Source organism: Aotus nancymaae, unplaced genomic scaffold (genome assembly GCF_030222135.1).
Source record: "Aotus nancymaae isolate 86718 unplaced genomic scaffold, 86718_ANA_hifiasm-v0.15.2.pri h1tg000010l, whole genome shotgun sequence".
Lineage (NCBI taxonomy): Eukaryota > Metazoa > Chordata > Mammalia > Primates > Aotidae > Aotus > Aotus nancymaae.
Genome location: NW_026988421.1, coordinates 33,655,968 through 33,677,387, shown reverse-complemented (window position 1 = coordinate 33,677,387; position 21,420 = coordinate 33,655,968). Strand labels below are relative to the sequence as shown.

Here is a 21,420-nt window from a genome sequence, read left to right as displayed (position 1 = left end):
CCAATGAAATATTGTGGACGTTTGAGAATTGTGGAAAGATCAATATTTTAAGATTGGTGAGGTGGGGTAGGAGTGAGGGGAGGGGAAGGTGCCTTCTGACCTTTGCATTTGCATTTCAAGCCACCCGTACCCGAGGCCCACCCAGTCCATCTGTGTATGGATAGATACGCGATTCTGCCATTCCACCAGTGGCTGATGCAGAGAACCAGGACCGCCACCTTTGAAAAGACCTAAATCAATACACCAATGGGATTCCTGATGTCAAGTATTTAACGACTTTGCCTTACTTACTACAGTAATTAAAATTAAGTCTTCAAACTTCAATTTAAATTTCTAAAAGCAGAAATGCACTGTCCTTAATCTTAAACACCAAAGGTGGGGGGGGAAGAGGACAGAATCCTAGGGTACTAGGCTTACTGGTATAGGGCGATCTCTTCTGCTTTTTTTTTCCTACTCCACTTCTTTTCCCTGTCTCCTTTCGTTCCCCTTTCTTCTCTCTTCTCGTTCTCTTCGAGGTAACAGTCACAAAATTAAGATCGGCATTACGTTTAAATGACAGATAGTGCTCTGTGCAGTGTGATTCAATTATTCTAAGAGGTTTGGTCATCGAAAATATTCCTCTTCCAGCCCTTTCCTGAAACCTGAAATTAAAGCATTTCCAATAGACTGCTTTAAGTATTCCTAATTAAGTCTGTTTTTTGAAATATTAAAGTCAATTCTCACTTGAGCACAATATTCCGAAATTTCTTGAGAATTTCGCCTACGATCAGTCTTACTAGTAGAAACCTATATATTTTTTTAATTTAAAACGCTTGATTTCCACTTTTTACTGGGTTTCCCAATGTTGGCGAAGTCTCCGAATGACTTAATAACGTGTATCCATTTCACCTTTGAAAACCTTAGAGCTCAGTGCCTCCACGGGCATCCGGGCATTTATTCTTACTTCTGCTTCTTAAGCAGGCTCTGGGGAGGAGCAGTTTCGACCAAGTTCAGAGCAGCAGTTAGTACGGAACTTGCAACAGTTGGTGCCAAGCGATAGGCAGGTTGGAAGTGATAAATGGGGCTGGCGTAAAAAACAAAAAGCCCCGGGGAAGGCGGGGGCAGCCGTGGCCTTGGGGGAGTGTGCGAGGGCGGCGCGGGGCCGGCGGGGCTGAGCTTCGGCCGTGGGAAGGCGCCGTCCCGGGCGGCCAGAGACTACGGCCGCCGCGGAGGAGGGGAGTAGGACGGCGGGACCGCAGCCCAGCGGGCGGCGCGCGGGGCGGGAGCGCGGGCCCAGGCCGCCCCGGGGCCACACCGGGGCCACGGCGAGGTGAGGCCGGCCCTGCCCCTGCACCGCCCCCGGCGGGAGGCGCGACGCCCGGGCCGCGGGTGCGTGCGCGGCCCCGGGCGACGCGGCTGGGCGTGCGCGGGGCCGCGGCGGAGGCAGGGCCGGGCGGGCGGCAGAAGATGGCGAGGGTGTGTAGGCGGCAGCAATGCTCCGTTGAGAGACGCGGCTTTCGGCAAGAACTGGATTCGTGGCGCCACAAGCTCATTCACTGTGTAGGTGAGACCCTCCGCCGGCCGCCGCGGGCCCTCAGGCCACCCCGCTGCAGGCCGCCCCGGACCAGGGAGGGAGCCGGGGAAGTGGCAATTGCTGCTCCGGCCCGCTCGCCCTCGTAGGCTCGAGCGTCCCCCTCCCCCACCCCCCGGAGTGCGAGCGCGCGCGACCTCCAGGCGGGCTCCCCCGCTCCGCCGAGCGCGCGCCGGCCCCTCCCCTCCGCGCGCCTCCCCGGGGCGGGCTCTCGGCGGGAGCGCGTGTTCTTCCCCCTCCCGCTTCTCCTCCCCGCCCATTCGCTCCCCCCCTCCCCGCTCCCGCCCCAGCTCCTGCTCCCGATCCTGCTCCCGATCCTGCTCCCGCTCCGGGCCCGGCGCCCTGGCGCCGCTACCGGCTTATTGTGGCAACTCGCCCCGCGGCGCTGCCTCTGCACTGAGGGTGGCGCGAGAGGCGCGGGCGTGCTCAGCCCCCGACCCGCGCTCCGGCCGCCCCCGTCCTCCTCCCGCGCCACCCCTCCCCCACGCGCGGGGCGCGCCCCTAGCCCTGCGTGCACGCGCGGCGGGCGGCAGGCGGGCGCCCGGCGCTCGGGCGTGTGCGAAGCGTGAGGTGGAGATGGGGGCGGAGGGAGCCAGAGCTGTCACAGTCCCCGGGTGCGCCTGACCGAGCCGAGTGGGGTGTCATGGCCGCGGGGGGCAGCGGCTGCACTTCCTCTGCGGGCGGCGGCGGCCGGGGAGTTAATCCTCGACGCACGGGTCGGTGTGTGCGTATTTGTGTTTGGTGTCGTGCGGCGGGGAGGAGGGGGTGGGACCGGGTCCGAACGAGGAGCCCCGGCGGGGGTCGCTCTCGTTCCCTCCCGGGGATTGGCCGGAGCCGTAGCCTCGCCCGTTGCCCTGTCCACCCCCCGCCTCCTGGACCTTGGGCCGCCCGCGGGTAGCTTTTCCCTGCGGGCCAGAGGGAGCGCGGACTGGGGCGCTCCGGGAGGGGCCGGGCGGCCGAGCTGCGCCTCTCACACTGTGTGTTTTGTCTGTTTTTCTCTCCCAAGGTCCCGTTTCCCTCTGTGCGGCGGCCGGCGGGACCATAAGGGCTTAACTCATATATTTAACCCCCCTCCAAAAAGTAAGTGGCCCGTGTGGTGTCTCCGCTCCGCCCGCCGCCCCCTAGCCCAGTCCATCCTTGTGTCTCACTCTCCTGTCCTCCAGTATTGTTACTTCCCGGTCTTTGCTTCGGTGCTGCTGGTGTGTGGGGAGATGCCCTCTCGTCGTCCTCTGTCCCCCACGCCCAGTCCTCGGGGAGGCACAGAATTCCAGCCCCTTCTCCCCCAGGGCAATATTCTTGGGAACCAGGTCTTCCCCGGCAGAATCTACGAGATTCTATCCGTTCGCTTGGGCCCCTCATCCCCTCCTTCCCGACAGGGTTTCGTTGGAAGGAATTATGCAAATCCTGCTTTCTGGTGTCCATTCAGCGGCAATTTCATGCGGTGAGAAGTTCTCTTTGTTGTGCGAGGGGGAGAACAGACACTGATTTAATAGACATATCTGTTGGGGGGAAGGGTGGAGGGGGTATGGAGAGGCTCAGTTTGGAAGAATTACAGCACTTGGTTAGCTCAATGTCTTTGTGTTTAAGCTTTCTGGCTTGACAGGAGGGTCTGCCTTTTACAATGTCCCACAAGAGATGTTTTTGATAATAGATTAAAAAGCAAAACTGAAACTTTAAACAAGTGAAAAATCAGGTAACCTTTACTTAAAGAATGTAAGCCTTTCCATTTCTGCAGCTTTTCATTACTAAAATGTATAACGTGAGTTTTGTTAAGGATTTAGACTGTAACACCATAATTAATATAGGCAACAATGCTTTAAGGTATCTGGTATCACTTTGGTTGTCCAAAGGTTAAAAGTACATTTTCACACATATGCTTGTGCAAATAATGAAGGCATGAGTCAGTTTTTTGGTATAATTCGTCTCATGAGTATATTTTAAAATTCCTCTCCTGCCAATCCAAGACCAGTGCTGCCCTCCAGAAAACAGTCTTTTGGCTATCGGTTATCCTGTACTCTGCTCTGTCTCTGCTTGTTTTATTCTTTCAAACCTATTATACATTTACTAAAATGTTACATCAGTTTAAGTACTTTTTGAATTACGTTTTATTTCGGACCATCGTAGAAGAGAGCATGTAGCAGGTTTTGAGAAGCTTGAAATTAAAGGGTTTTTAGAATTGTGGATTAATATAAAATGCTGGAATTGTTTTGAAGAATTTTTAGTTCTTGTGTGTTTTGCGTTTCTTCGTGATTGGCTTTTTCAGCAGGGCTTTTTAGTCTTTGAAAGCTTTTGAAATTTATAATGTCCTATCCTGTGAATTTTCTAAGTTCATGTTGCTATAGTTTAGATGGTTTTAGTTAGTTGTGTATCTTATTCTAATTCTTTTTGCTTTTAATTTTGACCTCCTGCCTCAGGACCCCATTTTATCAGTCATTGCTAGTTAGTGGTTAGTTACTGCTGCTTGACAAGATGTGTTTTTGTTTTTATTTTTTTATTTTTTTGAGACGGAGTCTCGCTCTGTCACCCAGGCTGGAGTGCAGTGGCGTGATCTCTGCTCACTGCAACCTCTGCCTCCCGGGTTCAAGCGATTCTTCTGCCTCAGCTTCCCAAGTAGCTGGGACTACAGGTGTGTGCGACCACGCCTGGCTAATTTTTATATTTTTAGTAGAGACTGGGTTTCACCATTTTGGCCAGGCTGGTCTCGAACTCCTGTGCTGGTGATCCTCCTGCCTCGGCCTCCCAAAGTGTTCGGATTACAGGCGTGAGCCACTGTGCCTGGCTGTCTTTTTGATATTTAACATTATGACTGATAAATTATTTCTGTAAATATCTCAATGGAATATCAAAATTTGGGTTCACTTTTTAAAGGCAAATTTTAATCTGATGATCAAATTTCTTAAAGCATACTTTAAACTCCAAGTTTCCACTTTAAAGGTAGTAAAGTTCAGAGAGTCCAGAGTGCAGAGCAATATTTTGATCTCAGCAGTAACATATATTCATAGTCTTCCCAACTAAAATCAGTGGAGCCTCATGTTTTCTCTTTTATTGTGTGTAATTTTGTTCTTTAAGAGGAGCATTCTAAGTAAATTAATTGTAGTGTTAAGAATTTTCTATATTTAAAAAGACTGGCAGTGATCCATATACCTTTCAAAAGGTAACTTGTTTACTTCCAGATGTAATAATTCCTCATTTAATGGGTTTGGTTCTAAACAGTTAGCCTATTTGATTCTCTTAACTGATTATCTTAATACTTTAGGGTCATTTGGTTTCTGAAAGGTATTTAATTTACAGAACTTTGGATTAAAAATTAATTCTCAGTCATTTCTAAAATCGAATTCTGCCTTCTGTTAATAGTTTTTTGGAGAGCAGGTGGTGGCGGCAGTGGTGAAGTTGGTGCTTAAATGATTAGGTTTAGTTAAATTGGAGTTAGTCTTGGGTTCAGACAGTGACTGTGATCAAGATGGATATTTGGTTACCAGGTGATTATTAAGGAGTCTTCTGAGACTAAGATGATCAATCTAGATTCCAGGAAGATCTAGGCTCTCTCTGCGCCTGATATGATGTAGCGCCTGATACGATGTAACCTATTGCTCCGCTGCACCTTGCCCTTGCCATATTTTCAACAAGCTCTTCCTAATGTGGGGAAAGTTGTGGTGATTTCAGCTTAGCTCTAGCTTGGCTAAAAATAGGACAGCAGATGAGTCTCTTTGACTTTCAGAAAGTTATTTCAGATTGCCCTAATTTCCTCAAATGTGCTTGTAGCTGGAGCAATTCTAGGAAGTGTTTGAATAATGCCATTTTTTTAGTCTTATGGGGCTATACAGGATGACCTGGAATTTCTTACGTAGTGAGAATTGGTTTTTTGATGCCACTTTTATTTTTATTTAAATTTCTTTGTAGAGACAGGATTTGACTGTGTTGTCTAGGCTGGTCTCAAACTCCTGGCCTCAAGGCATCCTCCTGTCTCAGCCTCCCAAAGTACTAGGATTATAGGCATTAGCCACCTGCTTGTTGGAACTTGCCCCTTCAGAGTACCTGCCTAATCACTTGATGCTGTCTTGAGGATGAAGGGCAGTTAGGTGTTTACTTTATTTAAATAAGCATCTGTCTTTTACCAGGCAGTGTGGGCAAAGTTACTGGGAAAGCTTCCCCAGCCTTCAGGAACTGGAACTTTTCAACTTCAGAGAAAATGTAATATATTCAGTTATTGTACAAGACATAGTGTGTCATATGATGGTGACTAGGGGTGTTTAGAAGTGAAAGAAATCTTTCCTGAGATGATGATGGAAGATTTCATGAATAAGGTGGTAGATTTTTGCTTAATTCTGGTGAATAAGGAAAAGGCATTCCATTCATAAGAAATGGCATTAGCAAAAAAGGACAGCAGTGTTGTCAGTTTAAACAGTAGTTCATGATTAGTTTAAGAGACATACACATGATAGCTTTGCAGAGGTAGGTTGTAGGGTTTTCTAATGCAGGGTAGAAAGTGGAGACTTTTTGTTAGGCAACTTGCAGTTTGCAATACATTTCTTTCCTTAGCTCAGGGAAGGAATGTTTCCTTTAGCTAAGAATTTCATTGTGGATCTCTACAAAAATGACACAGATTCCTTTTTAAACCACTTTTACAGGACAGTATTATCCACAGAAGTATTATCTTCTAAGCAAGCTCATTTGGAGGCTATACCTTCCATTGCTATTACAAATGTATTTTTGGAAAGTTTTAGTATTGACAGATTTTCATCCTTGGAAGTTGGATTTGGTATATTGGAAAGAGTATTTGCTGTGAAGTGTGGCAGTTAAAGGTGTATATTATATAATGGATTGGTCTGCCCTGGTTTGCACACTAGCTTGGAAAGCTCAGCAGAGGGGCTTGATTTGTTTCGATGTGACTCTGAACCTCTCTCTTGATTCGTATTTCCTTTAAGTCTGTCCATCTGTTGTATGGAATCTCAGTTTGTGATGTTGGATAGATGCAAATAAGCAAAGCTGTTATTTTTCATAGTTGCAAATGAAAAACTTAACATCACTACTGTATAAATTATCTTCTAGTCTGTGTTTATTTTAAAGTTCTTTTTACTATTCCATACACTTGCACGTTGTTTTGGAAATAAAATCCAGTATAAACCATTAGCTCATTTTATTGACCATTCTTGTATTCAGCAGGTATCCTAAATACAGTGGTCCATACCTTGAATTTTTTTTCACTTTTAATATAATTAATTATAATTCGAATAAACAAAAAACCACTAAATTGTTATGGTATGTGAATTATAATTTTGTTTATTTGAATACAAGGTTGTGTATCTATCATCACTAATTCCAGAATATTTTTATTTTTTTCAGTGATGGGGTCTTGCCATGTTGCTCAGGCTGGTCTTGAACTCCTGGGCTCAAGTGATCCTCCTGCCTCAGTCTCCCAAAGTCCTGGGATTACAGGTGTGCGCCACTGCACCCACCCTCAGAACATTTTGATTTCCTAAAACAGAAACCCCATATCCATAGGCAGTCCCACATTCCATTCCTCCTACGACCCAGCTCTTGGCAGTTACTCATCTGCTTCTGTTTCTGTGGGTTTGTCTATTCTGGACGTTGCATGTAATTGGAGTCATACAATATATGGCTTTTTATGTTTGGCTGGTTTCACTTAGCATAATGTTTTTAAGGTTCATCCATGTTGTACCATTATTAGCACTTTGTTTCTTTTATGGCTAAATAATACTGCATTGTATGGACATAACACATTTTATCCATTAATCAGTTGATGGACATCTGGGTTGTTTCCACTTCCGGGCTATTATGGATGATACTTCTGTGAATATTTGCATACAAGTTTTTATGTGGACATTTGTTTTTAGTTCTCTTGAGTATGTATCTAAGATGGAATTACTGGGTCATGTGGTAACTTTGTTTTAATTTTGTAGGAACTGCCAAATTGTTTCCTAAAGTGGCTGCAGTTATTTTACATTCCCACCAGCAGTATATGAGAGTTCCATTTCTCCACATCCACTCCAACACTTGTTATTGTCTGCTTTGATTATATAGTAGATATTCTAGTGGGTATGAAGTCATGTTTGAAAAAAATAAATAAAATACAAAAAATTTTTTAAAAGACAGGTTTATTTCATTGTGGTTTTGATTTGCATTTTCCTAATGTTGAACATCTTTACATATGCTTTTGGAGATATATTCAGATCCCTTGCCCATTTTTAAAATTGGGTTATTATCTTTTCATTGTTGAATTGTAAGAATTCTGTATATATTCTGGATATACTTATCAATACATACTTTGCAAATTTTTTTTTCTCATCATACTCCCCATTTGAGAACAAGTACAGATGAACACATAAGCAGATATACTGTAACAAAAGCTAAACGCAGGATACCTTGTGAGGAGAATAATGAGCATAGTAATGGAATGAAATAGAATTCTCAGGAAAAGCTTGCTTGCTTTCTTTTTTGAAATAAAATCTTACTGTGTTGCCCAGGCTGCTGGAGTGCAGTGATGCAATCTTGGGTCGACTCGCTGTACCGCTGCCTCCCAGGTTTCAAGCAGTTCTCCTGCTTCAGCTTCCCGAGTAGCTGGGACTACAAGCACACATCAGCATGCCTGGCTAGTTTTTGTATTTTTAGTAGAGATGGAGTTTTACTATATTAGTCAGGCTGGTCTTGAACTCCTGACCTCAGGCAATCTGCCGGCCTTGGGCTCCCAAAGTGCTGGGATTACAGGTGTGAGTCACCACACCCGTCCAAGAAAAGCTTTCTTAAACATCTTTTCTATCAGTTATTAAAATTGTTAGTTATTTGATGGGGTTATGTAACGGCACACATTTACTTTCCTATCCAAAGCTAAATTTCTGCCTTGTATGATGAGGGTTCAAATACTAAGTTCAGATAATGTGGTACATCATACTGTTTAAATCTATATTATGCCTGAATTTTGGATAGTAAATGACAGGAGTTTGGATAGAGAAGGATGTCTTTGCTCTCTATATTGCCCTATCACAGATGTTTTTGAATGAATCTATTCCATTTCTGAGATTGAATAGTTGTAATTTAGGCAGTATGAGGAATCTCACTAGCAATATATTTGAAATTTAAGATTACATTTTTTGTTTGCATTTTATAAAACCCAGACATCTGACAAGTTATACAATTTATGGCAAATGTTTTCTTTTATTTTGAGATGAAGTCTTGCTCTGTCGCCCAGGCTGGAGTGCAGTGGCATGATCATGGCTCACTGCAACCTCTGCCTCCCAGGTTCAAGTGATTCTTCTGCCTTGGCCTCCCTAGTAGCTGGTATTACAGGCGGGCACCACCATGCCCAGCTAATTTTTTTGTAGTTTTGGTAAATACGGGATTTCACCCTTTTAGCCAGGCTGGTCTCAAACTTCTTACCTTCCTCCTGCCTTGGCCTCCCAAAGTGCTGAGATTACAGGCATGAGCCACCCTGCCCATCTTATGTTTTGTTTTTTGGTGGTGCTAAATTAAATATACTGGTTTTTTTTTTTTTTTTTTTTTTTTTTTTGAGACGGAGTTTCGCTCTTGTTACCCAGGCTGGAGTGCAATGGCGTGATCTTGGCTCACCGCAACCTCCGCCTCCTGGGTTCAGGCAATTCTCCTGCCTCAGCCTCCTGAGTAGCTAGGATTACAGGCACACGCCCAGCTAATTTTTTCTATTAGTAGAGACGGGGTTTCACCATGTTGACCAGGATGGTCTCGATCTCTTGACCTCGTGATCCATCCACCTCGGCCTCCCAAATATACTGTTTTTAAAGTGTTTGTTTAAATTTCTTTGTTACTCTTGGTTTCTTTTATTTTTGAATTGGTTAGATTTGGTCTGTTACAAATGATGTCTTAAGGATGAAACTATCTTATGGGGTAGGTGACAATTAGATTGAGAATCCTTTGCTTAATGGATTGTGAAGGGCAAGTTAGGAAAGCTGTGTGGCATCTTCTAATTATTTTTGGTCTTGTTTTTATTCCTTTGTTTCATATTTTAATCTACTTAAAATTTGTTTTAATTTGTTAAGGAGAGTTGTAGATTCTTTTAGCATATCACTTAATCATTTTCCTGAATTCATTATTGTGCAAACCTGTGAATTTTACATTGTAAAACTAGTATTTGTTGAGTCTTTACTATAATGAAATTCTTATAATTGAGGGTGATAGAAGGATTTAGTCTTGTGTGAAGTGAATTTGTTGTAAGAGCAGGAGAAGTCAGACCGTTTGCTAAAAGAAAAAAATGATGGCTGTTACTAGTGGTATAGACTAATGTTTCAAATTTGGTATTGGGAGATGAGAAATTAATATGCTTCAGACATGTCTATTTTAAAATTTCTTCTATATATATATATTTAAATTTAGATTAAAGAAAAATAGAGACGGAGTCTGGGATTACAGGCATGAGCCACTGCTTCTGGCCTAGACCAGTCTAAAGGAACTTTTTAGACTTTAAATGTTCTCTGGAGACTAAAGAGAAAAAATAAACTCTACTCAGTTGTGCCTTACGACTGTATTAAAAACTGTTATAACTATGCCATTTGAAGTAAAGCAGCATTTCTTAAAACTTCTAAATCAATAAAAGTCCATCACAAGTCAGGTGCGGTGGCTCACGCATGTAATTCCAGCACATTGGAAAGCTGAGGCAGAGGAGTTGCCTGAGCCCAAGACTTTGAGACAAGCCTGGGCAACAGAAACCTTGTCTCCTTATAAAATACAAAAATTAGCTGTGTGTGGTTCTGTGCACCTGTAGTCCCAGCTACTCAGAAGACTGAGGTGGGAGGATCGCTTGAGCTCAGGAGGTCGAGGATGCAGAGCTCAGGAGGTCGAGGATGCAGTGAGTCCTGATTGCATCACTGAACTCCAGCCTGGGGGACAGAGCAAGACCCTGTCTGAGGAAAAAAGAAAAGTTCATCAAGGTGTTTTACAAGCTTGAAGGGGATTATTTAGAAACATACAGTTGTCTCACAAGAATTTTGAAATGTGCAAAAATTTAGGTGAATAATTAACTTTAAAACCTGACATAGCAGAAAATATCAGCAAATCTATTAATGGTATCACCATCTTATATCTGCATGGCACATTTTATACTTTCTAGAAAACTTACATATTATCTTATTTAGAAATGTGGGAACGTAGAGGTGAGTATTAAAAAACAGTTGCTTACACTTGTAATCCCAGCAATTTGGGAGGCCAAGGCAGGCGGATACTCTGAGGTCAGGAGTAAGGCGGATACTCTGAGGTCAGGAGTTCAAGACCAGCTTGGCAAACATGGTGAAACCTGTCTCTACTAAAAATACAAAAATTAGCCTGCCGTGGTGGTGAGCGCCTATAGTCCTAGGTACTCAGGAGCTGAGGCAGGAGAATCGCTTGAACCTGGGAGGCAGAGTTTACAGTGAGCCAAGATTGTGCCACTGCACTCCAGCCTGGATGACAGAGCAAGACTCCGTCCCAAAAAAACAAAAGAAATTACTCAATTAGAAAACATTTAGTAATCTCGTTAAAGCAATTAGGGTTTCCCTCAGTGTATATACTTTCCTATTCATAGAAATAATAGTATGATATTTTAATGTTAGAAAAATCTGAAATATTTATGTAACTTCTCAGGTAAGAAAATACAGAACTGTACTCTTCTAGAAGTGAACTTGTTTACTTTTTTTTTTTTTTTCTTTCCCATTTTTGAGACGGCATCTCTTGCCCAGACTGGAGTGCAGTGACATGATCTCAGCTCACTGCAACCTTGCTTCCTGGGCTCCAGGGATCTTTCCACCTCAGCCCTGCCGAGTAGCTGGGACTATAAGTGCACATCACCACATCCAGCTTTTTTGTAGAGACGGAGTTTCACCATGTTGCCCAGGCTGGTTTAGAACTCCTGAACTCAAACATCATCTCTTCTCGGCCTACCAAATTTCTGAGACTATAGGCGTGAGCCACTGTGCCCAGACCAGAAGCATACTTTTTAGTTAACTTGCTTCAATTGCTGTTTGAAATTAGGTAGTTTCCTTTTTTTTTTTTTTTTTTAAACCTCTGTTAAAGATGATACACATCAAGACTTTCTGGTTTTTGTTGTTTTTTGTGGGGGGATGGAGTCTCACTCTGTTGCCCAGGCTGGAGTGCAGTTGTGCGATTTTGGCTTACTGCAACCTCTGCCGTTCAAGTGATTCTCCTGCCTCAGCCTCCTGAGCAGCTGGGATTACAGGCATGAGCCACCACACCCAGCTAATTTTTGTATTTTTAGTAGAGATGAGGTTTCACCATGTTGGCCAGGCTGGTCTTGAACTTGTAACCTCAAGTGATCCACCCACCTTGGTCTCCCAAAGTGTTGGGGTTGCAGGTGTGAGCCACCGTGCCTGGACAAGACTTTCTTTTTGAATTAGAAGATGTTGCAAACACCAGTATTATTTTCCATAGTTGCTATCATTGGAAAACCTAGTTTTTAAAAATTAAATAAAAAGAAATATAGAGATGGGGGTCTCATTATGCTGCCCAGGCTGGTCTCAAACTCCTGGACTCAAGCAGTCCTCCTACCTCAACCTCCCAAAGTGTTGGGATTACAGGCTCAAGCCACGCCACCAGACGGGAGCATTATTATCTTTATAATACTAGGTAGTCTGTTACTGTTGTTTGATCTTATGATTAGCTTATTTTTCATACAGTTTGAATCATTTAAGTGATTATTGTGTATACTTCTCTTAGTAGGTGATTTTTTTAGAGCTTTGCAGAAAGTAAAGGCATGCTTCCACCTTTTCTAAACTCATAGTATAAAGGGAAAGAGAAACTAAAGTGATCTAGAGACTGTATCCTACTTGGTAAAAGAAAAATCCATATGTGAAAATGTAAATTTACCACAAAGGCAAATTTGTTACAGCCTGTTACTGTATTAAATCAGATATGAATTGTGTTGTAAATAATTTGTATCTGATTTAATATAGTAACAGACTCCTCAAACATTTAGAATTATGAGTTTATACAAAAATTGTCTAAATCCCTTTCTTTTTATTTTGAGACAGAGTCTGGCTCTGTTGCCCCGGCTGGAGTATAGTGGCACGATCTTGGCTCACTGAAACCTCTGCCTCCCAGGTTCAGTGATTCTCCTGCCTCAGCCTTTGGAGGAGTAGCTGGGATTATAGGCACATGCCACTACCACAGCCCACTAGTTTTTATATTTTTGGTAGAGACGGGTTTTACCATATTGGCTAGGCTGGTCTCAAACTCCTGACCTCAAGTGATCCACCCATCGCGGCCTCCCAAATTGCTGGGATTACAGGTGTGAGCCATCATGCCCCGCCCCTAGTTAATACAAATTTTTGAAGCAAGTATACATTGTATATAGAGGAGGCAAATGTTGAATTAAATTGAGACATGCACATGTTCAGTTTGATGATCTCTTGTTTTTCACTTTTTTTATTGTTCCCATTGTGTGGGTATTTGTGAACTTTTACTTGGCTACTCCTTTTCCTTCCAGTCAGTGCAAGCATGTTTTCTTTGTTTTTTAAAGACAAGGTCTGGCTCTGTCATCCTAGCTGGAATGCAGCAGCAGGATCATAGCACACTGTAAACTCAAAACTCCTGGGATCAAGTGATCCTCCTGCCCCGACCTCTGGAGTATCTGGGACTACACTACAGCATGTTTCATCATGCCTGGTTAATTTTTCTTTTCTTTTGTTTTTGGTATTGACGAGGTCTTGCTCTGTAGCCCAGGCTGATCTTGAACCCTCGGCCTCAAGTGGTCCTCCTGCCTCAGCCTCCCAAAGTACTGGGATTACAGGCATGAGCCTCAGTGTCTGGCAGAAAACATCTGTTAACATCTGTTTTACAGGTGGGGAAACAGATTTAGGTAGATTACAGATTTCATTCATAATCACTCAGCTACAATGTGGTAGACCTGGGATTAGAATACAAAATTTTACGCTCTTTAATCATCCTTTCTTTTTCTTTCTTTTTTTTTTTTTTTCTTTTTGAGATGGAGTTTTGTTTTTGTTGCTCAGGCTGGAGTGCAGTGGCGCAATCTTGGCTCGCCTCAACCTCTGCTTCCCGAGTTCAAGCGATTGTCCTGCCTCAGCCTCCTGAGTAGCTGAGATTACAGGCATGCGCCACCATACCCAGCTAATTTTGTATTTTTAGTAGAGACAGGGTTTCTCTGTGTTGATCAGGCTGGTCTTTAATATCCGACGTCAGGTGATCGTCCTCCTGTGCCTCCCAAAGTGCTGGGATTATTACAGGCGTGATCCACCACGCCCAGCTAATCTTCTTTTTTCTTTAAGACAGGATCTCACTCTGTCACCCAGGCTTGGAGTACAGTGACATGATTCTAGCTCACTGCAACTTCCAACTCCTGGGCTCAAGTGATCCTCCTGCCTTAGCGTCCCAAGTTGCTTGGGACTACGGGTACACTTCATGGTGCTTGGCTAATATTTTTATTTTTTGTGGTTTTTTTTTTTTTTTTAATAAAAAATAGAGATGGGGTTTCTCCATGTGAGCCAGGCTGGTCTCGGACTCCTGACCGCAGGTGGTCCATCCACCTCGGCCTCCCAAAGTGCTGGGATTACAGGCGTGAGCCACCTCGCCCAGCATATTTTTATTTTTTGTAAAGATGGAGATCTCTCTTTCTTACCTAGCCTTCAATCTTCAGCATTATGCATATGCCCTTCTTTTAGAATTTCCATTAAGTTGTCCTCTTTGTTTCTAATTACTGATTGCTTATGTGCTTTATGTCTTACATTAAGGTATTTTGGTTTCTCTACCCATAATCTTACCATAAACAGGAATTTATTCTATTAATTTTCTGTTCTCTGGCCTTGACTAGAGTACCTTGCCTCCTTCTCTTCAGCTGTTACGGTCCTATTTGTGTTTCCTTTTTTCTTTTCAATTTTTTAGTTTTGTTAGCTAAATGAGTTTCTGAGCTGAATATTTCTACTGGCTTAATTTTCCTTCCTATCTTGCTCGACTGGCCATTCTACACCATTAGCTAAGATTGGAGCATGGGCTTAGGAGAGGGAAAGGCAGCAGAGGATATCTGAGTGATACAGATTCTACACCTGGTGAGTCTTCTTTGTGGACCAGCCTAATTCATAGAGGTTTGTAACAAAGGCCTTGTAACAGTAACTGCTTGGCCTTTTCTTCTATTGATATTCTTCCCAGGGACCTCAAGGAGGTGTGGAGGGCTGGTGGAGGGGCAAACAGGTAAAACAGATTGAGGTCAGGATTCAGGACTCCTGAATCTAGCCAAATGCCTTTTCTTCACTTGTAACCTTCTATGTGACTTAAATTTGGTGCAGCTGGCAATATTTTAAATTGACAGAAAAGGAAGTTACTAAGTAATGTGTAATTACTGAGAAGAAGAAATTGGATAAATTTTAAAAATGAATATACTATTTTGATAACTCATACATCATTGGTCTTAGAGAAAATAATGCTTACTAGCAAGCACAGGAAGATGTGACAAAGGCAACAAGGAGAGATTCCCATCAAATAAAATGGGAAGCTTCTTGCCTTCAGTAATAGTAAAAAAAAGAATAAGGGAAACATCAGTGTTTATGAGTATTTCACGTTTCAAATGTGGCTCTTTTGTTGCACCTTAAATGATATAAACACTAATCTCTTATGAGTTAGGTTATATGAATTTTTATTCAGCTAGTAAAGAAGCTGACAAAGTTTACCATGTATGTGGACTTAACTGATTATAGTAAAATAATTATAGATGAACATCAAGAAGTCCATAAATCTTTGGTCATTGTTATTGAGAAAAACCTTTAAACTGGTCATTTTTCTATCAATGTTTAATAGAGCTAATGATTCGATTGGCCGGGGATGGTGGCTCATGCCTGTAACACCAGCACTTTGGGAGACCCAAGGCAGGCAGATTATTTGAGGTCAGTTTGAGACCAGCCTGGTCAACATGGTAAAACCCCATCTCTACTGAAAATACAAAAATTAGCTGGGCATGGTGGCGTGTGGCTGTAATCCCAGCTACTATGGAGGCTGAGGCAGAAGAATTGCCTGAACCAGGACCTGGGAGGCAGAGGTTGCAGTGAGCCGAGATGACTCTGCTGTACTCCAGCCTGGGCTACAAAGTGAGACTGTGTCTCCAAAAAAATAAAAATAAAAATAAAAAAAAGGCACTGGAATTTTGTTGTACTGGCTTTATTTATTTATTTTCCTTTTCTTTCTTTTCTTTTTCTTTTTTTTTTTTTAATTAAGATGTGGTCTTGCACTGTCACTCAGGCTGGAGTACAGTGGTGTGATCTAGGCTTACTGCAGTTTTAGCCTCCCAGGCTCAAGCAATCCTGCCACGTCAACCTCCTGAGGCTGGGACCACAGGTGTGTACCACCATGCCTGGCTAATTTTTTAATTTTTTTCTAGATATGGGGGGCTCTCCCTGTGTTGCTCAGGCTGGTCTTAAACTCTTGGGCTCAAGTGGTCCTCCCATCTCAGCCTCCCAAAATGTTCCCACTGTGCCTGGCTGTACTGGCTTCTTAAAAAAAATAATAAATAAATAAAAAGAAAGGTACGAATAAAATGATAAAGCTATTTCCCTTGTGAGACTTGTATAACCAGTTTTTATTTGTGTATATATTTATTATGTATAGGCTTTCATTGTATAGTTTTTATTAAAATAGATTCTGGCATGTTAAAATAAATAGATGTATACTGAGAAATCCCCATACATCTACTGTAAATAATTTCAAAAAGACCTATGACTTCTGGCTACAAATGTATGATCTTATTTAAAAGAGAACCTTCCCTTTGGTGCCTTTTGCCTTAGGAGAAGAACTTCTGCTTATTTTATGTAACATATCCAAATCAAACATTAGTATATTTTACTGGTGAAAGGTAAAGGTATTTAAGTGCATAAATAGAGTAAAAATAGAAAAGAGAAAACAGGCTGGGGTCAGTAACTCCAGTACTTTAGGAGACTGAGATGAGAGGATTGCTGGAGCCCAGGAGTTCAGGACCAGCTTGGGCAACACGGTGAAACCTTGTCTCTACAAAAAATAACAAAAATTAGCTATGTGTGGTGGTATGTGCCTGTGGTCCCAGCTACCTGGGAGGCTGAAGCGAGAGGATTGCTAGAGCCTGGGAGGTCAGGGCTGCGGTGAGCCATGATCATGGTACAGCATTCCAGCCTGGGCAACTGAGTGAGTCCCCGTCTCAAAAAAAGAAAAGAGAAACTAGAATTTTCCACAGACATTTAAGAAGTCTTTTAGAAAGACTAAAGACCTAGACAACGTTTGCCTCTTTTCCCCCTTTTCCTGAAGACTTTGAAAAAATGTATGTCATTATTTCTTAAAACTATATAAAGTTGTTTAGGTAAGAAGACTTTTAGGAAGGAGTTATTAGGAGCTATAATAGAAATTTATGTGGGACTTAATTTTTCCAAAAAAAAAAAAAAAAAAACAAAACCACACACTGGTGACAGTCCTGAATGAGTCGTTTGGTCAAGATTATCTATTTATTTATTTTTGAACCGGAGTTCTGCTCTTGTTGCCTAGGCTGGAGTGCAGTGGTGCGAGCTTGGCTTAACACAACCACTGCCTCCTGGATTCAAGCAATTCTCCTGCCTCTGCCTCCCAAGTAGCTGGGATTATAGGCATGCACCACCACACCTGGCTAATTTAGTATTTTTAGGAGAGACAGGGTTTCTCCGTGTTGGTCAGACTGGTCTTGTACTCCTGACCTCAGGTGATTGGCCTCCCAAAGTGCTGGGATTACAGCCGTGAGCCACCACACCCAGCCAACCAGGTTGAGCATCTTTAATCTGAAAATCCCAAATTTGAAATGCTCCAAAATCTGAAACGTTTTGAATGCTGAAGTGACACCGTAAGTGGATAATTCCACACCCGACCTCATGTGATGAGTTGCAGTCAAAATGCAGGTACACAACAGTTTATTCAGTGTCCCCAAAGGAAAAAAAAATCCTCCCAGTGCTTTTCAGCTGAGGTACATCTTTTCTATGTATGCTCAGATTCCCCCATGCAAGTGTGCCCTCTAGTAAGATGGAATGTGTGCAGACCAGATGTGTCAGTGGCAGGTTCCCCATGATGCCCCATGATAGGACCAAGACCTCTGTGCATCACTCACTTTGTTTTTTTTTTTTTGCTTATTCTCTGCCTCTGGCGTAAAGATGTTATTGGAATTGTCAGAAAGACCTGCAAGATACCCCTGTGGGTCAAACAAGAAACGGGAAGCATTACTAGCAAAGAAAGTCAAGTTGTTGGAAAACCTGGACAGTGTTGTCTGAAATGTCTTACAGAAGAGTATGGTGTTGGAATGACCACTGTATATGACCTGAAATATACAGAAGGATAAACTTAAAGTTCTGTATTGAAATTGATGGACAGAAGCTAATGAAAAATAGAAAAGCGCTGCATAAAGCTGAAAATGGTCTTATTAGATCTTGAAAGAGTACATCCATCAGCATCACAGTGAACACATGCCACTTAATGGTATGCTAGTCATTAGCAGAAAGATTGAGGCTGGGCGCAGTGGCTCACGCCTGTAATCCCATCTGCTCAGGAGGCTGAGGTGGGAGGATCATGTGAACCCAAGAGTTCAGTACTAGCCCGGACAACATAGTGAGACCCCATCTCTAAAAAGAAAGATCAAGCATGATGAACTGAAAATTGAAGGGAACTGTGAATTTAAAAACAGGCTGGTTGCAGAATTTATAGGAAGAGACATGGCATTAAATTTTTATTATTTATTTATTTATTGAGGCAGGATCTCACTCTGTCATCCAGGCTGGAGTGCATGGCATGATTATAGGTCACTGCAGCCTTGATCTCCTGAGCTTAAGTGATCCTCTTACCTCAGCCTCCTGAGCAGATGGGAGTACAGGCACATGCCACCTTGCCTGGCTGACTTTTAAAAATTTTTTAATAGTGACCAGGGCTCGCTCTGTTGTCCAGGCTGGTCTCAAACCTCTGAGCTCAAGCAGTCCTCCCACCTCAGTCTCCCAAAGTGCTGGGATTACAGGCATGAGCAACCATGCTGGGCTTATTCAATTTTTAAAGATTTTTTCTTTTTCTTTTTTTTTTTTTTTGAGACAGTCTCGCTCTGTCGCCAGGCTGGAGTGCAGTGGCTTGATCTCGGCTCACTGCAACCTCCGCCTTCTGGGTTCAAGCAATTTTCCTGCCTCAGCCTCCCGAGTCGCTGGGACTACAGGCGAGCGCCACCATGCCCAGCTAATTTTTGTATTTTTTTAGTAGAGACAGGGTTTCACCATGTTGACAAGGGTGGTCTCGATCTCTTGACCTTGTGATCCACATGCCTTGGCCTCACAGAATGCTGGGTTTACAGGCGTGAGCCACTGCGCCCGGCCTAAAGATTTGTGATGAGCCATCTGCTGATTGTGAAGCAGAAGAGAAAGTTATTGACAGGTTTGCTAGGGTCATCATTGATTTGAAAATCTGATGCCAGAACAAATCTGTAATGCTGATGAAACGTCACTGTTTTGTCGTTACTGCTCCAGAAAGATACTGACTACAGCTGATGAAAGGGCTCCTGTAGGAATTAAGGATGCCAAGGACAGAATAACTTCTGGAATGTGTTCATGCAGCAGGCATGCATAAGAGTAAATTGAGGTGATAGGCAGAAGCTTGTATCTTTGCTGTTTTCAAGGAGTGAATTTCTTACCAGTCCATTATTATGCTAACAAAAAGGTATGGATCCACCAGGGACATCTTTTCTGATTGGTTTCACAAACATTTTGTACTACTGCTCATGCTCACTGCAGGGAAGCTGGACTGGATAACGACTGCAAGATTCTTTATTCCTTGATAACTGTTGTCATCCTCGAGCTGAAATTCTCATTACAAATGTTTATGCCATGTACTTTTCCCCAAATGTGACTAAATTAATTCAGCCATGTGACCAGGGTATCCTTAGATGAATGAAGAGTAAATATAAAAACACTTTTTTGAGAAGCACACTAGCAGTAGTGAACAGAGGTGTGGGTGTGGAAGGTTTTCAAAAGAAGTTTAGCACGAAGGATGTCATATATGCTGTTGTTACCTCTTGGAACACACTGACTAAAGACACGGTTGTGCATGACTGGCATAACCTCTGGCCTTGTGACTATGTTCAGTGATTATGATGAACAAGGTGATGACTTTGAAGATTTCCTATGTCAAGTGAGAAAAAAATGATGTCTGGCTTACATATGCAAAAAAATATACCTCCAGAGATAGTTAGTAAACTGGAAGAAATGGATACCAAAGAAAATTCTAACATTGATAATGAGACTCTAGTTCATTCATTTGATGGTGAGATAGGTAGTGATTCTGAATCAAGATGATTATAGTGGCAATGACGATGATGTTAACACTGCAGAAAAAGTGTCTATAGATGATGTGAAATCATGTCAGTTTATAAAATCAGAGAGAGAACGTAGTGAAATCATGTCAGTTTATAAAATTGAAGAAAGACTTCTAAGACAAAAAACATTGTCAATGAGGCATATGACTCTGGAGCAGGCATTCTAAAAAAGCCATCCAGCAGAATGCCTCTACATGCTTAGAGGATCCACTTCTGGGTCTGTCAACTGCTTATGGTGTTTCTTCTCAACACCTCCCCCCCCCAAAATAAATACAGTATACAGTCATTTTTTTTTTTATTTTTTTGTATTTTTTTTAATGTAAAGATGGGGCTGGTCTTGATGTCATGATGATGGCCATGATGGCCAGGCTGGTCTTGAACTCCTGACCTCAGGTGATCCACCCACCTCGGCCTCCCAAAGTGCTAGGATTACAGGCGTGAGCCACCGTGCCCGGCATGTACAGTCATTTTTTAGTGAGAACATAGCATTGTAGATGGAGACTGAAAGCCTGACGTTGTTGCTGTTGTTTAACAACTGATTCAGGTATTCTGGCGATGCTCATGTGCTGTTTAGTTTTCCCAAACACATTATTTTTTCACGTATTAATGGTATGGCATTTTTTTTAATGTTAAGTCCTTATGTGTGAATAAGTGTAAGAAAATGGTTGCTTATTGGTAGCATATAAATTGCAAGGAATAATGCTGATGCTACACAACCATAGATTGTCTACACGGATGGCTGAAAAGGTAACACCTTTGCTTTCTGATGCTTCAGTGTACACAAACTTCGTTTCATTCACAAAATTTTAAAAATATTGTATAAAATTACCTTTAGGCTAGGCCAGGTACGTTGACTCATGCCTGTAATCCCAGCACTTTGGGAGGCTCAGGTGGGAGGATTGCTTGAGCCCAGGAACTGAGACCAGCGTGGGCAATATAGTGAGATCTTGCCTCCACAATAAATTTTAAAAAGAATTAGCCCAGCGTGGTGGTGCATGCCTGTAGTCCCAGTTACCTATGGGGCTGTGGTGGGAGGGTTGCTTGAACCCAGGAAGTGAAGATCCCTGGGAGCTGAGATGCACCATTGCTCTCCAGCCTGGGTAGCAGAGTGAGACCCTATCTCAAAAAAAAAAAAAAAATCTTTAGGCTATGTGTATAAGGCATATATGAAACATAAATGAATCTTGTATTTAGACTTGTGTCCCATCCCCAAGATATCTCATTATGTTTCTGCAAATATTACAAAATCTGAACAAAATCCTAAACCTGAAACACTTCTGATCAGAAGTATTTTGGATAAGGGATATTCAACCTGTGTATCTATTTTATTCTAGGGAAACAGACTTCTTCAGAAGCCCATGGAGGTAGAGCTCCATGAAGTAGAAGCAGTAGCAATGGTGGTGATAGGTAAGGGAGTGAAAGTAACTAGAAGGAGATTTTCACGATGAAATATAATGAGTAAAATTTTTTTAATGAATATTTTGCCTCTGTTTTTATCAGTGTTTTTATTACTTCTATGAAACAATTTCATTTT

General features: G+C 42.6%; 1 protein-coding gene across 8 annotated transcripts in view; it reads left to right on the top strand.

Moving 5' to 3' along the window:
* The first annotated feature begins 1,441 nt into the window (after window positions 1-1,441).
* The window catches only part of LCOR (ligand dependent nuclear receptor corepressor), a 142,333-nt gene continuing 122,354 nt past the window's right edge, over window positions 1,442-21,420 (top strand). For 2 of the 8 annotated variants that reach the window (XM_012439399.2, XM_012439408.2), the window contains exon 1: window positions 1,444-1,543. In XM_012439399.2, coding sequence (XP_012294822.2) covers window positions 1,447-1,543 — 97 coding nt within the window. In that variant the 5' untranslated portion in view covers window positions 1,444-1,446. Of the gene's footprint in view, window positions 1,544-2,576; window positions 2,651-2,946; window positions 3,012-21,420 lie in introns of all 8 variants that reach the window. The other 6 variants (XM_021672920.2, XM_012439400.3, XM_012439409.3 and 3 more) reach the window with 6 other exon arrangements.